Source organism: Pongo pygmaeus, chromosome 6, assembly GCF_028885625.2.
Source record: "Pongo pygmaeus isolate AG05252 chromosome 6, NHGRI_mPonPyg2-v2.0_pri, whole genome shotgun sequence".
Classification (NCBI taxonomy): domain Eukaryota; kingdom Metazoa; phylum Chordata; class Mammalia; order Primates; family Hominidae; genus Pongo; species Pongo pygmaeus.
The window spans coordinates 55,719,424-55,734,852 of NC_072379.2; the positions used below are offsets into that span (position 1 = coordinate 55,719,424).

Consider the following 15,429-nt stretch of genomic DNA (forward strand, 5'->3'; position numbering starts at 1 on the left):
TTAGCATGCTGGGTGGGAAAGACACTTACCCAACCCAGCCTGCCTCACATGTGACCTGGGGGAAGACTCAGGTGAGAGACGGCAAGTGAGCCACAAAGCCAGGGTGTCTGTGCAGAGACGGGAACCCAGGGGTCAGGCTCCTGGTCTAGGTGGCTCTGTTCACACCTCACTATTCATTATTCTGGGCTGGCAGAGGCTCAGCAGAGTCCCAGGTAAGCTAACGAGCATCCCATGGACCCCTCCCATTCAGAACAGCACATTTGAACCTCCAAGAGCCCGTGATTCTCAAGGGGAACAGCCCCTGTTCACATCTCACCCCACGAACCACCCACCCCCGTGATTCCCCCCAGAGGGTCTCTGACGGGATGAGCGCTGCCCGCACTTGCTGGAACAGAAAGCTTGGTGATCTCTTTTCTCCCTGAGAGGAGCCTGGGGGCCTCCATGAAGGCTCAGCCCACCCCAAACCCACATCTGCTCTCCTGTTCTCAGATACTTGTTTCCTGATTCTGCCCTATCCCTTTGCTAGCAGATGTGGTGGCCTTCTCTGGGCAGTGACTGCCTTTTGGGGATACCCCAGGTCCATACATATGTGATGGTGCAGCCCAGGCCTGGCCACGGCAATCACACCAGGAATGGCACCCAGCACCCAGCAGGCTAAGGAGCTGCTGGAGAAGGGCTCCCTTGAGCCCACCGTGCAGGAGGACCTTCCTGAGAATGCAGCTGGGACAGAGGAGCCAAAAGTGAAGAGACAAAAGAACAGACACCAATTCCCAAAGACAATGTCTGGGTTCCTGGATCCAGCCCCTCTTAAAGCCTGGGCTTCTGATAGGAATCAGTCAATAGCTTTGTTTCTGCTTACACTGGCTGGGAATTGAGCTTCTGTCACTGTCTTTCCAACCAACACTCACAGTTGGCTTTTGTTTCAGGACTATTTGCACAAAGGAATCAACTATTTTGTTGCTGCCATTGCTTTTAATCTCTTGAGGAGAGTTACGAAGAGCCACAGAGTGACATGGTGTGGGTCCTGCCCAGTGTCATCCCTCACCCTCAGCACCTAGCTTGTGCTGTTCTAAAACTGTTGCAGCAAATGACAAGCTACCACCTCTTCCAGAATTTCAAGACTGCCTCTGGGCAGCTGAACTTGCTGCTGTAATGAAGGCCAAGAATCTACTGCATGAAAAGGTTTTCACCCCCACTGGACCTTCTCAGGGCCTCAACGACCTGGCCAGGTCTGTGCTCCACCGAGGCACCGGAGCAGCCCATGCTCAGTGCTGCCCAGGTCTGGTTCAGAGCTGGTCCTGACCCCAGGACCCTGAGCATCCTTGGGGCTTGCGAGAGCTCCCTGGGGAAAGTTCTAGCCATGTGGTTTGAAAAGCAGCAAAGCTTGGTGAGCATGAAATCCTGCATGAGATTTACCGTAAGCAATTCGAGATCTTAGAAAAGAAAATAAACAGCTTGAAATCAAGTGGAAAAAAAACCTTCATAAGGCTTTGCACAGCCTGGGATAAACAAACCTCAAAGGTCTGTTTCTTGACTGTTCTTGGGGCCTCTGACAATGAAGTGGCCAGGCAGGCAGTGGTCAGCAGCACTTGGCTAGGTTTACATCTGTCCATGGTGTCCTCACCCTGTCTCTGGTCTGGGTTAGGAATGGCCAACAGACAGGAGGCACTGACTTTGGTGCAAGGGCCAAAGAAGAGAAGCCTCCAGTGCCCAGGCATGAGTCAGAGAACCCTCACCAGGAGGGAGGGACCACCATGCCCTCTCCATCACACATCACAATCACATGCACATGTACACAATCAAGTCACCCTTCACACAATCTCCAACACAACCACCAACACCCATGTCATCTCACACCTGGCCATACAGTGTCACCAGTCTCTCCCATCCACACACAATCACACCACCACAAATGTACACATACACACGCTGTATTTGTAAAGAACTGGCTGGGTTTTCCCAGCCCACCACTCTGCTTCTCTCGAGCTGAACTGCAGTTGGTCCTGGAGACTCAGCTGTCTCTTTTTGCTACCAGGACATGTTTTCAATTGCCCAAAGTGGTAACAGATTGCCCTGAAATGGCATCAGAGGATTCTTTGGCAAAGCTGAATCTGAACCCCAGAACAGGAAGGCCCTTGGCGATCATCTGGTCCTGAGGTTTTTAAGCTGTGTATGCAGAGCTGGGGCTTCTCCAAAGGGGGGTCTCAGGGACGGTGGCTGGAGAGCAGGGGTTGGTGCTGGATTGGCAGGCTGGGGAGGGGCAGCAGGGGCCTCTCCCTCTCACCTCTGCCGCTGTAATCAAAGTCATTCTGCTGCATCTGCTTCACACAGTGAGCTTGAAAATAAAACTTATTTGGGTAAAAAAAATCAGATTTTGTTTTCATTACAAACATGGTTTAAAAAGCACCAGCCCAACCCCTCCTGTTAGATAAAGAATCTAAGGCACAGGCTGGGTCAGCCACACGGCTGTGGGTGACTGAGCTGCGCTGAGGACCTAGGTATCCTGATGCTCTTCTTGTGGTCAACAAGTGAGTGCTTTTCTGTGACTTGCCACCCCACTGGGCTTCCCTGGACAAACCTAATGGAGCCTGAGGTGGGTGACATTTGCACCCAAGTGTCCAAATGTCTGTAGAGAAAGGCCTTTGCCGGCTGCTAGCCCTGGAGGCAGCAGGCAGAGGTGGGATTCCAGCCCCAGAACTGTTATCATTGCCCTGTGAATCACCGCAAACCTTCAGCAGAGCCTGGTATCCCTCGAAGAGCCAAGGCTGGAGGTGCCGGGATGCAGGGAGTGCCGCTGGAGTGCAGTGTGCCTGGCATGTGAGAGGAGCGGGCTGTTCTAGGGACTACTCTCTGGAAGGCCAGAGAATGGCTTATTCACGGGCACACTCCCACATGCAGGAATGCTAGCACATTATCTGAAATAATTTCAGTGTGGCTGTCTCATGGGATCTGGGCAGCGCCGACTGCCCAGGCTATTCCCATCCTTGCTGGCATTCCTGTCTTTCCTCTTCAGGAGTCTCCCCTGGGCCCCAAGTGGGGTGGGAGGGTTAGCTCCACTCAGATGCTCACATCTCCTGCAGCCTCTCGGGGGAAGCATGCAACAGTCAGGAGGGAGCACTGGAGGAGCCCCCAGGCAGCACAGGCTGCCCAAGGCCTGCTCTGTTCCTCACTTGAAGCTCTCAGTTTAACTACAAGCTTAACTAAAGTTCTCTTGAACTTGAACAAATCAGAAAGAGCTGAGTGTTTTCTCAAGTACACCTCTGAACTGCATGCCCCTGGGTGGGGCTTGGTCCCACAGTCCCTCCTCACCCCTCACAGTGGCACTCAGCACAAGGAGCTCTCGGTTGCTCTGGACATGCCTGCCAAGGGTGAGTGTCACCACAGAAGCCCCATCAGGAATTGCTGGACATCCCTGTGGCTGTGCCTACTGAGATGGCAGCACGGCCTCCACCACAGGGCCCCAGGCCAAGGCTGCAGGCAAGGAAAGACAAGAAGACACACAGAGCCATTTGAGCTCCTGGGATAGGGTCGGACCAGCCGTGGCCATTATTCCCGGCTTGTACCCACCAGGAGCTGTGCTTACAGCTACATCTTATGAGGCAGGAATTCTCACTCCCACTTTAGAGGAAGAAACTCCAGCTCTATTCAGAGGAGTAGAGAGTCAGGCCTAAAACCAACCAACTTTTTCCAAAGTTCAGGTTTTCAAACAGCAAACCCAAAAAGCCAGCTCTGGGGCCAGATGGCCTGGGTGGGGCCCAAGGCCACCAGTTTTACTTGCTGTGTAATCTTGAAGCCTACTCACCTCCCTCAGCCTTGCTTCCTCCTCTGAAAAACAGGGATGGTGACAGCACTCACAGCAGCGCCCACCTAACAGGGCTGCTGTGGACTCGATGCGTTTGTGTGTAAAATGTTAAGGCAAAGGGCCTGGCACACGGGAAGCTTCACAGATGCTATCCTTACCGCTGGCAATGAGACCTGCCTATACACTGTCGTCTTAGGAGAAGGAAAGGGGAGGCCACAGGGTAAGATGAAGCCCAATCCATGCCTGCCTGCCTGCCTGGCCCGAACACCATAGCAGGGCTCTATTTGGGCCCTCTGGGAGGCAGAGGCCTGTACTGCCCCAGGGGCCTTGACCATCTGCCTGCAGGACCCAGGGAAGGGCCTCAGATGTCCTGGAAGAATAGCTGGACTATGTGTCTCTGTGTGTGTCCATGTCTTTGTGAGTTTTTGTGTGTCTGTGTGTGTGTCTCTGTGTGTGGCCATGTATGCGCATCTGTACATCTGTGTGTATCCATGTTTGTGTTTGTGTATGCGTGTTGGCAGGGGTGTGACTTCAGGCCCATAAGCTTGAGGCTGTGCAGGTCCAGCAGGGCAGCATTCCCCACACTAATTCCCCACAGGTGCCCAGCTTGATTGGAAAGGGTAGGGAGGGGGAAGAAGCAGCCCTAGTCCCCCAGCTGTGCACAACATGAAGACTGGCCTGGGCATGGAACCCTGAAGCCCCCTTCAGAGGGACAGGGCTACATGCAGGAGCATGCATGTAACAAGGCACCCACTCCCAGTGACCACCAGAACTGACACACTCGAGCACAGAGCCCTAGACTCCCAGAGGCAGAGGGCCCCCACATGGATGGGGGCGATGAGACTGGCATCATTGAGCCTGGCCCTCCTGAGAGTGCAGCTTCCCCTCAGGGAGATCTGGAGACTCCCACCCAACCCGTCAGCCCAGGAATGAGCCAAACCAAGAGTAAACCCAGTCCTGGGGAGAAGGTGGTGCAGCTTATGGTCTCCATGCACGTGAGTCCACGCCAGGAATGAATCATATCATTATGGCAGGATTAGAAGTTGGAAAGCGCTGTGCGCTCACACGCATTTAATAAGGTCAGAAGCAGCAAGCAGCAGGCAGCCTGGTGCACGAGGCCACAGAGTCCCCACTGTCCTCCCCCGAATCCACAGCAGAGGCCCCTGGAAACAGGGAGGGCGCCGACCAGACCCAACCAGGCCGGGAAAGAAGTGTCTCCTGCTGTGACCTCCCGCCCCTGGGCACCACAAGGCTACTCACCCTGCCTCCCCACTTCCCAGGGCCCACCTGCTGAGAGCTGTTCCCAAATCCTCCCCACCATGTACCCCTTAAAGTAAGATTCACTCTCCCAGGACTCCAGGCCCCCAGGGCTCTGTCCTCTGCTTGCAAGTGAATGGGGCAATTGACTGTACTTTCCACAACCATTCATGTGCTATTAATCTGCTACACTTCCTGGTGACATGCCCAGGTGACAAATACAGACAAAGAGGCCTAAAAAACTCCTAGCGAATGAGCTTCATGGGGAAACTCCAGCTGTGGAGCAGGCTGGGGGACCATGTTCCACCTGATACAGAGTCAGCATAGACCCTGCCAAAAGGGGTCAGGCAGAGGAGATTAGGACAAGCCGCCCTGCCACCTCTCCCTGCCTCCAGGGCCCACTGGCCACCGCCCATTCACCACCCAGGATGCCAGCCTTGTCCACGCAGCTGCAGGGCTGCCTTGGTCTACAGCGAGGCCTTCCTGTCCTGAGCTCTAGAGGGCCCTCAGCCATCTCCTGGGTCCCAGCCTCAATTGTCCATCCCCTGCACAAGTGCCAGGGGCATCCCCCTGAGTGCTCAAGTGTGCACATACTGCAGTTCCAGGCAAGCTCCTCGAGGGCTGGTGGCGTGTCTTTCAGGTTGTCTGCCACACACATGGTAGCCCTAGACACGTGTATATGTAGAATGTGACTACTTTCTCTCCTCCACCAGCAGACTTTCCCCTACTCCACTGCTTCATTCATCCTTTCCACAACACTCACAGAGCCCTCAACATGTGCCAAGCACCATCCTGGGCTCTAGGGAGGCAGCAGTGAACAAGACAGACCAGCCCAGCCCCAGGGAGTTGAGGGAGAAAGATACTCACAGCTCCGTAGACCTGGACAGGATGGCAGACAGGGTGAGCAGGATGCAGCCATGGGGGCCCACTTCAAACTGGGAGGGGGAGAGAAAAATGAGCTCCATCCCATTTGCACCTCCCTCTTCCCAGCCCCACACCTCTGTGGGAGCCACATCCCAGGGAGCAGCCTGCCCTGAGCCAACTGCCTCCAGCCCAGCCCTGGGGTTGCTGGGTGGCCCTAAGGCTGACCTCCTAAAGGACGGGACATTGGAACAGCCTGAATGACAATGACAGCAGAGTGAGGGTGATGCAGGGGCCACCACAGAGAGCATCAGTGACCTCAGAGTCCTCAAAACTCACAAGACAGCAACAGTCATGGCCAGCTCCATTATGGTGCAAGCGTCTAATGGGCATTATCACCCCGAACACTCTAACAGGCCTGGGGGACAGTACTATGATTACTGCCCTCTAGCATAGGTGGAACTGAGGCTCAGAAACTGAGTGACCGGCTCGAGTCCGCACAGCTTGTCAGCAGCACACTGGGATTCCAGGGACCTCTAATTCCAGATCCCTTACTCAGAAGAACTGTGCTGTGCTGAGAGCAGCAGAGAGCAGGTTTGGAGCAGAGCCAGGATCCGGCAAGGTGAAGGAGGCAGCCATGTAGATGCATGTCTTAAATTTTTATATATATATTTTAAAACATCAACATTTTGGTATTTTGTTCATTGTGGATTTTTCTGATTAACTTTGATTTTTAAAAAAGATAGGTTTTGCTAATTTCTGAGATTTTTGGCACCCCCTTAGATTTTGCATCCAAAGTGAGTCCTCCTCCCAACTCTGGTTTGGAGCTGGTGTCCCGGGGCCTGTCCACCTAATTTAAATCCTCGCTCTGCCACTCCTTGCTATGTGACCATGGAAACATTCCTGGACTTCTCTATCCTCAGTCTTCTCATCTGTAAAAAGAGGGTAATAATCACAGCACCTACCCTTATCAAGTTGTGAAAATTACATGAGTTAATCCTTATAAAGCACTTCAAACAGGGCCTGGCACCTGTGTTAGCTGTTAAAACAAAGCTGGCTCTGCCCTGCCCATCTGTCCAGTGAGCCCAGTGGGCCACAGCCTACTGGGATGGGCCATGTCACTTCTGCTCCCTGGAGAAACACCATCCCCACCTGCAAGTCAGTGTGAAGGCCTCATCCATTCCACTTTGGAAACCATGAACTGTGACTGAAGACACTGCCTGTTATAATAGTCAGTGTTCCTTATGTGTAATCACATTTTGGACTTAAAATTAGAACAAAAAAAAATCCCAACTTGTTTCTCCTGGAACAGACAATGAAAATTATAAAACTTACCATGTTTACATTTTTGCCTTGGCTGCCAGGAAGCTCAGAGCCAAATATGCTGCTCTACTATGGTAACTATTGCAGCTCAAGCTTCTGATAAAATTACCTTTTCTTTTCCTCAAAATGTACTCTTTATTGTCATCCAGGAATTCACTTGGTCAATTAGTCTTTTTAAAAAAATTGTATTGGTGAAATTTCTGTGCCAAGAGGATGCTCCTGGCTAAGGCTGTACTTGTTAACAAGGTGGATATGGATCTCTCCTCTTGGGGAAGTAACTTAGGGAAGAAAAAACAATAAGCAACTTGAAAAGGCCGGGAGAAGGGGTTCTGCCATGACAGAAATGCAGGCTCCTTCAAAAACACACAGGAAGGGCCTTCAACACAGACTTCAAGTTTGGGGAGGAAGTATCAAGGAAGGGTTTTTGGAGCAAGCGATGTCTGAACAGAAACCTAAGGGACAGTAAGGAATCAGAAAAGTGAACGTTGCTCCAAAAGGAGAAGCATGGGCAAAGGTCCACAGGCAAGAGAGAGCAAGCTGACTATGCGGGGGCACAGCAGAGCCCTGAGGACATCATTTTCTTTTAAAAGCAACTTCCAATCTTTTTTTGGAAGTAGGAATGGAATGAATGAATCAACAACAATGTTAAATCAACCTCATCTTAATTCTGTGATCTCAGGCCAGCCACTTCATTTCTGCTGCCCTCAGTTTCCTCTTTGCAAAACAAGAATAATAAACACCCACCTGGCCTATTTCCTTGGCTTATGGTGCACATTCTTGAGACAATGTCTGTGGAAGTGCTCTGACAATGGCAAAGAGTAATGCTGATATCTCCCCCTGCACAGGGGGACGCAGGCTCAGGAGGACTTGGGCCACCAGCCCCTTGTCCCAGCTCTGCATGCTGCCTAGGGAAGTCACGAAGCTCTTGGTCTTGGTGTCCCTTTCCATAGAAAGCCTACCTAGTCTGCCACAAATTTCCATCTCCCCTTGGACAGTCACAAAGTGTTCTTGGTCTCAGTTTCTCCTTCTAGAATTCTTGCCTACTTCTGCCATGGACATACATGCTGTCCTGGGACAGCTGTAGTACTTTCTTGGTCTGTGGTCTGTTTCCCCTTCCGCCATGCCTGTAATGCCTACCTGCCTACAATGAAGTAACGGACACAGAAGCCCACTGTAAACCCCAACTCTGTGTAAATTTGGGGAACTATTATTACATTTATGCCAGCGTTGCCCCCCAGTCCTAGGAACACCCTCAAGGGGACCCCCTGAGCCCTGGATATGCCTCTCTGCAGTGGGTGGGGAAGAACCCTGCTTGAGGCTTCTTGCCCTTGCTGGAACCCAACTAAATGGCACCAATATTCCATTTTGTTTTTTAAAACTTTTATTACAATTATCTCATCAAATTCAAGCTGCCAAGACATGGGAGGCCACAGGGCAACATGCCTGCATTGAAAGGCGAGGTCAGGCAAGGCAACTGGCCTGAAAACTGCCATCAGGGTCTAGAAAGTGGTGCCACTTGGGAAGAAGGGGCCATTCTTCCAGTGCTGCTCTGCACTCCATAGAGACCTGAGTCTACCAAGGAATTCCAAAGGGAGGCAGAGGTGGGGGCATCCTCTAGCTGGCCAGGAGCCTGCCAGACACCTTGCCCAGAGGGTGAGCAGTAATGAAAACATAGCAAGGAGGCTATTTATTTTGGGCAAAGATGGCTTGGTGTATATTTCCAGGCCTGACACGAGGAACCCCTCTTAGGCCCAGGCCATGAAAAATGAATTTGGTGAGGGCAGTGCTGAGGCAGCTCAACTGCTTCCAGCAAAAACATGAATTAAACTGCAGGGGGAGAGCTGCCTTCCAGAGTGAGGAGGGCCAAATATTGACTGCCTGTACCAAGTACCAAAGCCAGGCGAGGAGGCGACTGCTTTGAGTCCAGAGGCATCACTGAAAGGAGGCCCCCTCGCCCTGGAACAAATCCCGCTCTCTGAACCCCTTCCACAGTCCCTGTCTTGGTTAGGCTTCATCAAAGCCCCGGGGTACAGGCTGAGGGGGAGCCTCCATCTCATAGACAAGGATGCAGAGGTCCTGGTGCTGAGCAGCCACCCCAGTCCACCAGTGGGCAGCTACAAACCTCAGGATCTGTGGTCATTTGAGCAATCACCCTCAGGCTCCACCTTAGTCCCTGAAGCCTCACCAGTCACTTCCTTTTCCTGGCTCTGGTGGCTCCACGTTCTGCTTCAGCTGGGAGTGTGACCAGGTGATCCCATTCCTGGCCACCCTGGCCAGATCCCACACACGGATGCCATCAGGCTCTGCTCGTCTCTTCTGTGACTGCTGCACTCTCACGACACTCTGGATCAACAGCAGGTCTCCTTTCTGCTCCTTCAGACTGCCTAGTACTGCATTTGGAAGACACCCTTCTCCACGTGTTTAAGGTTCTTCTTTGAGGACCACACTTAGATGATGAAGAGCTGGAAGCTACCTGATAACTGCTCCATCTTCCATTTTCCAGATGAGGAAACTGAGACCCAGTGACTTTCCCAAGGCTACATATGAATAAGGAATAAGCCGGAGGAGGCCCCCAGGCCCCTGCTCCAGGCCTCCTCTGCCCAGGCCAGGTGGTGGATACACCGCATCGGCAGATGGCCTACTGAGTGACTCCAGTGAAAAACCAGAGCTGGGGACAGGCAGCAAAGGACAGACAGCCTGGGGCTCCCGATGCCCCAGCCAGCACTCCTTCTCCCATGCGCCTGGACACAGCAACCCACATGGAAAGGGAGCCATCCTAATCCATGCTTTTGGGACAGGCCCTGAGGCCTCTCCCCAGGTTGAGGGGTGAAAGCACTTCAGATGGATTGCCCCTCCGGTGATATCTGCCTCCTTTTGTTCCTAGGGTAGGCCCCATTGCCTACCCAAGGGACATCTGGTGCTGCCAGGGCCTGATCATTTCCCAGGGCTGTGCCCAGGCCTTCAGGGTCTTTGGGAAAGTTCTGCGGAAGGCAGTCTGACAGCAGGAGCTTTAGTCCTGGTCCCATTTCCAGCAAGTTCTCCCACTCTCCGGCTTAACCACCAAACCCTCCAGTGCCTTCTGTGGGGCCAAAAAGAATGGATCCCACATCCAGAAGGCCAAAGGGAAGGCAAGGTGAGGCTCAGGGACCAGCCAGCATACCAGGAGAGAAAGGTCTGTGTTCTTCCTCTGCTTCAATCCTGACACACAGATGTCAGAATTGTGAGGCCTCGTAGTGGGGGTCTCAGAGGTCGCGGGTCTGCTGGCCTTAGCTCAGGCCACACCTGCCTTCTGTAATGCTTCCCTCTCATTTCTACATGTCTACAAAGAACCCATCTCAAGGCTGCCCTTAGAGCATCATTACAATGGCAATCCTAATGTCAACAACAGAAGCTAACAACTACTGAGAACATCAAGCACAGCCCAGCTGCCCTAGGCTCTTTGCATGATGCTCTGAGGCAGGCACTGTTTTTCTGACCCACATTTTACAAATGAGGAAAGTGAGGTACAGAAGGATTCAGTAAGTTGCTGGAGGTCAGAGAGCTACTGAAGGGTGAATCGAGATTCCAAGCCAGGCCAACCGGCTCCAGAGACCGCGTTCTTTACCCCTGGAGTGTGTAGCCCCTCCCCACAGAGCCTGTGATACCACAGCTCTGCCATGACTTCCCGGAGCCCTGCGATCTGCTGCTGTCTGGCCCTGGCCACGTCCCGCCCAGCTCATGGCCAGGAGTGGATGTACAGCTCTCCTCTGGCAGGTGGGGGGCCTCCAGAGCTCCCACCTAGAGCAGCCCTACCACCCCAGGGATACTAATCAAGGTATGTATCACACTGCTAAGCCCTCCAACCCACCCAAGAAGCCGCTTTCTGGTCACCTCACCAGCTGGTCCCAGGACCCACTCCACTGACAAAGAGCTCCTGTATTCCAGTGGCAGCTGCTTCCACTCGGACAGAGAGAAAGCTCTGGTGACCTCCATCTAACAGCGGCTTCCTGTGTCCTGACCCCACCTGTCCAGCTCTGCTGTCGGTAGCCCTGGCTGTGGCTGCTCCCTGTGCCCTGCCTCCAGGACCAGCTCTGGAGGATGCAATGGCAGGAGCCAGATCCCTCACCCCAAGTCCATTCTCCTCAGCCCCCAACCAGGGGCCAGCATCACTCCTTCCCAGCTTCCTCGCCATCCCAGGGTGGGACAACAGGGAGAACAACTCCAGTTCACAGCATTGTTCCCACAATGAAATCAGAAGGCTTAGTGATGCACATCCCACAGGAGTAAGGCATGCTTCATACCTGATGAATGCTTTGTTGAAGAAAAGTCACCAGGTCCTCATAGCAGGTCAAACTGTGAAGCGTGAGCTGAGAAGACACAAACACTCAGGATAAGTGGCCCAAGCCCCACGCAGTGCCCCATCCTGAATTAGCTTCTGTTCCCTGGCTTTAGTAGCTACAAAATCCAACTTGGGAATGTCCCTGCATCAGAGAGCAGCATCCCCAAGTCAGGGCTGAGAGGCACGGCCATACCTGTATGTGACTGAAAGGCTGGACGGTACCGCTGGAGTCGCCAGGGTTCAGGTGGCCCTACGGCAGCTCTGGGCCTGAGACCCCAGAATTCCAGCATCCTGTGTGGCCCCAACATGGGAGGGCTGCACCCCATGGGCAAGTCACTGATATCAGAGAGGAGGCTGGCAGGGAGGTGGATGAGGCAGGGGCCATATCCAAATCACAATAGCCAGGTCAGGTGGAAGCCAACAGGCCGTGTCCTGAGTTCAGCAGGAAGCAGCCCTTAGGAGTCTCCTTTGCTTTTTCAGGCAGGCCAGGAAAAAACACTTCAAGAGAAAACATTCAACAATGCGAGACCCTCAATTAGGGTCACAGGGCAACACGTGCCCAAACCAAGGTCAAATGAAACTAATTTGTTAAAACAAAAATTCTCAGTGAAGAGGTTGGCAAGAGGTAGCTGAAAAACTTCACTGTTTTTATATTTTACAAAATACAAAAATGTATGTCTCCCATTATTTCCCCGATTGTTTATGACTTAGATCTGGCTTTATGGCTGGTGTTCCATGCTATTAAAGTTCCTCCCCACATTCTAACTTTCTCTCCCTCTCCTTACCACCCCTGCCCCACCCCCTCCCACAACAATCCTGGAGCAGATGCTAAAGAAAGAGGAAGAAGGACACAGGGAAGCCTGGGGCTTAACCAAAAGGCATTCCGTACAGACTTCAGCTCTGCACACCCTCGAGGGGACAGGGAGCCAGTCAGCCTTTTGGCCGTAAAGCCAGCTCTAGCAGGAGCCCATCCCCAAAGCCACCCCACGTCTGTCCCCACCCTAATCCCAGGATGAGGATTCCTGGGACCTGGGCTGCAGAAGGTCAGCCTGTCCCCAGCTGAGGAAGGATTTACTTATATGAAAGGAGACAGTCCCCAAACAAAGCCAAAGTTTGCGTGATAATTTTCCAGAAAGTCGTACTGTTTCTAAGACTCCATCTGCTTTGTATTTCCCTGTTGGACTGAACTGCTGTGTTCTTGAAGCCCTAAAAAGGAAAGGAAGGTGCATGAGTCCTCTGAGTGGAGAGAAGGCGTGCCCTCCAGCCGGGGCGAAACCACATGTGTCATTAAATAAGGACAAATAAGAAGATGGCTCCAGAGAGAAAATGGAGTCTCGTTTTTCCCCACTTTGAACTCACCCACTAGGCTGGGCCCAGAGAACTCCAATAGCAGGATTTAAAAGAAAAAAAAAAAAAAAAAGAAATGGAAAAAAGACTGCAAAGGGAGAGCTTGGAATAACCAAACGCAAACCCAAGCCCTGGCAGTAGAAGTCTGACTCTCACCCACAACTGACAAATGTGTTTCCAGACTGCGGAATGCTGACTTGCCCTTTGTTTTCACTGATGGAGGAACTCCACCTCCGTCCTCTCTGAGGCTCCCCCTGGGTGTGCACTCCCCAGGGGTGTGCAGCCCAAGACGTTCGGGAATCGGAGCCGGGTTTGGGGCCCCGTGCTCCTTTAGTGGCTATGTAGCCTTGGACCAGCCACCCTCCCTCTCTGGGCTTCTGTTTCCTAATCTGTAGAACAGAGAGAAATTGAATTCCTGCCTGATCTGTTCTCAGGGCTGCCCTGCAGATCCTAAGGGCCGGGGTTAATAAGTTAACTGGAAAGTGAGTACAAAAGACAAGTGACAGTAATAATAACAAAAACAAATAACGATATCTAAAACGTGGTGCTAGTATGTGCCAGATACTGTCCTAAGCACTTCACAATTATTATTATTTATCAGTTATTCATATTGATAAAATGATTTAAACTGATAATCATATTTATATCATTTCTTTATACTGACTCATTTAGGTCTCACAGCCATCCAAGTAAGTAATTGTTATAATCATCCCCATTTTCCAGATGAGTAAACAAAGCGATTACATCAATTGCCCAATGTCACACAGCCAATAAGCAACAGCATTGGGAGTCTGACCTAAGAGTCCTTTCTCTGAAGCAATATGCTACAGTGACCAATGTGTCCCCAGAGTATGGTCCTTGGCCCCAAAACTGATCTCCTTTACTGCCGCTTAGCCTCACAGCTGGGACAGCGATGCTTCCACTCTGATGGATCAGGCTGAAGAGCCAGCAAACCCTGCATGTGGGTTATATGCAGTAGAATGTGGCCAGCGGTGAAGAAACGATGCAGGTCAGGATAACTGGGTCCAGGGCCTGGGCTCCACCTCACCTCCCTGAGTCTTTATGGGATGGGGACCCAAGTGAGAGAGCAAATGGCAGTGTGCTTTGGGGACTGGGAAGAGCAGTACAGTGGGGTCAGGACTGACTCAACCTGAGGGGCTATTTCCCGAGGCCTCCAGATCAGAGAACTATAGAGAGGAGCTGGCTGCAGGGTTCAGAGGCTTCCTCTGAGGGGTCACCCCAGAGCTCCTTAGGAGGAAGGCAGGGCAGACAGACCACGCCTTCCAACATGAGAACTGGAGCCCAGAGAGGGCATCGCAGGGCCGCATGGAAGGCCAGGGCTCTCCCTGAGTCTGCAGCTGCTCAGCACATCAGGCTGGCTTGCAGGGCTCATCCCAGCATGTGGCACAGGGTGGGTATCGGAAGGACCCAAGGATAGGAGCATACACAGCCAGCTTGCTGGCAGCTGCCAGCAGACGATGAGCCACGGCAACACAGACCTCGGAATCACTTACAGTGCGACAACGGCTCTCTCTCGGCCCCCTGCCCGCCACACAATGTCTGCGAGGGCCAGGACGAGGCAGCGGGTCCGGTGGGCATCTGAAGGCTGCAGTCCCCTGCGGACAAGAAAAGGAAGGCATTTATGACCATGTGGACACAAGGCTGAGATGGTGCAGCTCTGCTTAGTGTGGTCAGGCAGCCCCCTCCGCAGATGGCCTGTTCTTTCCCTGGCCTGCAGAGGGGCCACCTGCAGCCCAGGAGCCCCAAGGCAAAGCCCAGGAAAGAGGGGTCTCCACAGCTGAGGGCCAAAGGAGGTGCCTTCAAGTGGGAGGCCCTGGGTGGGGCTGGTGAAGGAGGAGGCAGAGGAAAGGGCCCACAGGAGCAAAGAGGGCTCTGCAGGCTTGGTGGGGCCCAGAAGTGTGTGAGAGAAAGGGCTATGAGTTCTGGCAGGGGCTGGGAGGCCCAGCCAGCAGTGCTCAGGAATGACTGCCATCTCAGGACCCTGCCCTGGCCCTGGCCATGTCCATCTCCAAGCCCCTGGAGTCAGTAGCATGTACAGGCAGGTGCTCTTCACTGCCAGGGCCAAGGGGACAGCAGCCTCACTTGCTGGACATTTAGACACAGAGAGTGGGGGATGAGTGACAGGACAGATTCAAGGATGAGTTCTGTGTTTTGAGTGGGCACATGGTGGTGCCATCAAGCAAAATAAGGACAATGTGGCTGGGAAGAGGTAGCTGGAGATAGAAGATAATGAGTCACACTTCAGACTTACTGAGTTTGAGATGCACTCAGATCTTTAGATAAGGCTGTCAGACATGTAGAAAGCCCAAGAGAGCAGCTGGGGCTGGGCACAGATTTCCCAGAGACAATGAGGAAAAGCAGAGACAGTGGCCAAGGGTGGAACCCTGTGGAACTCTAAGGAATCAGCGGAGGTAGAGGAGGAAGGGTCAGAGGGGCAGAACGAGGAGAGAGTGCCACGACACAGTCGTAGGAGCAAATGGACAGGCAGTCAGCTGTATCA

General features: G+C 52.8%; 1 protein-coding gene across 2 annotated transcripts in view; it reads right to left on the minus strand.

The window, feature by feature from the left end:
- Nucleotides 1–15,429, minus strand: part of MINDY4 (MINDY lysine 48 deubiquitinase 4) — a 120,974-nt gene that overhangs the window by 27,209 nt on the left and 78,336 nt on the right. For both annotated transcript variants that reach the window (XM_054495057.2, XM_054495058.2), the window contains exons 10-13: nucleotides 14,423–14,524; nucleotides 12,704–12,767; nucleotides 11,524–11,589; nucleotides 5,927–5,994 (exon numbers count right to left, since the gene is read on the minus strand). In XM_054495057.2, coding sequence (XP_054351032.1) covers nucleotides 5,927–5,994; nucleotides 11,524–11,589; nucleotides 12,704–12,767; nucleotides 14,423–14,524 — 300 coding nt within the window. The remainder of the gene's footprint in view (nucleotides 1–5,926; nucleotides 5,995–11,523; nucleotides 11,590–12,703; nucleotides 12,768–14,422; nucleotides 14,525–15,429) is intronic.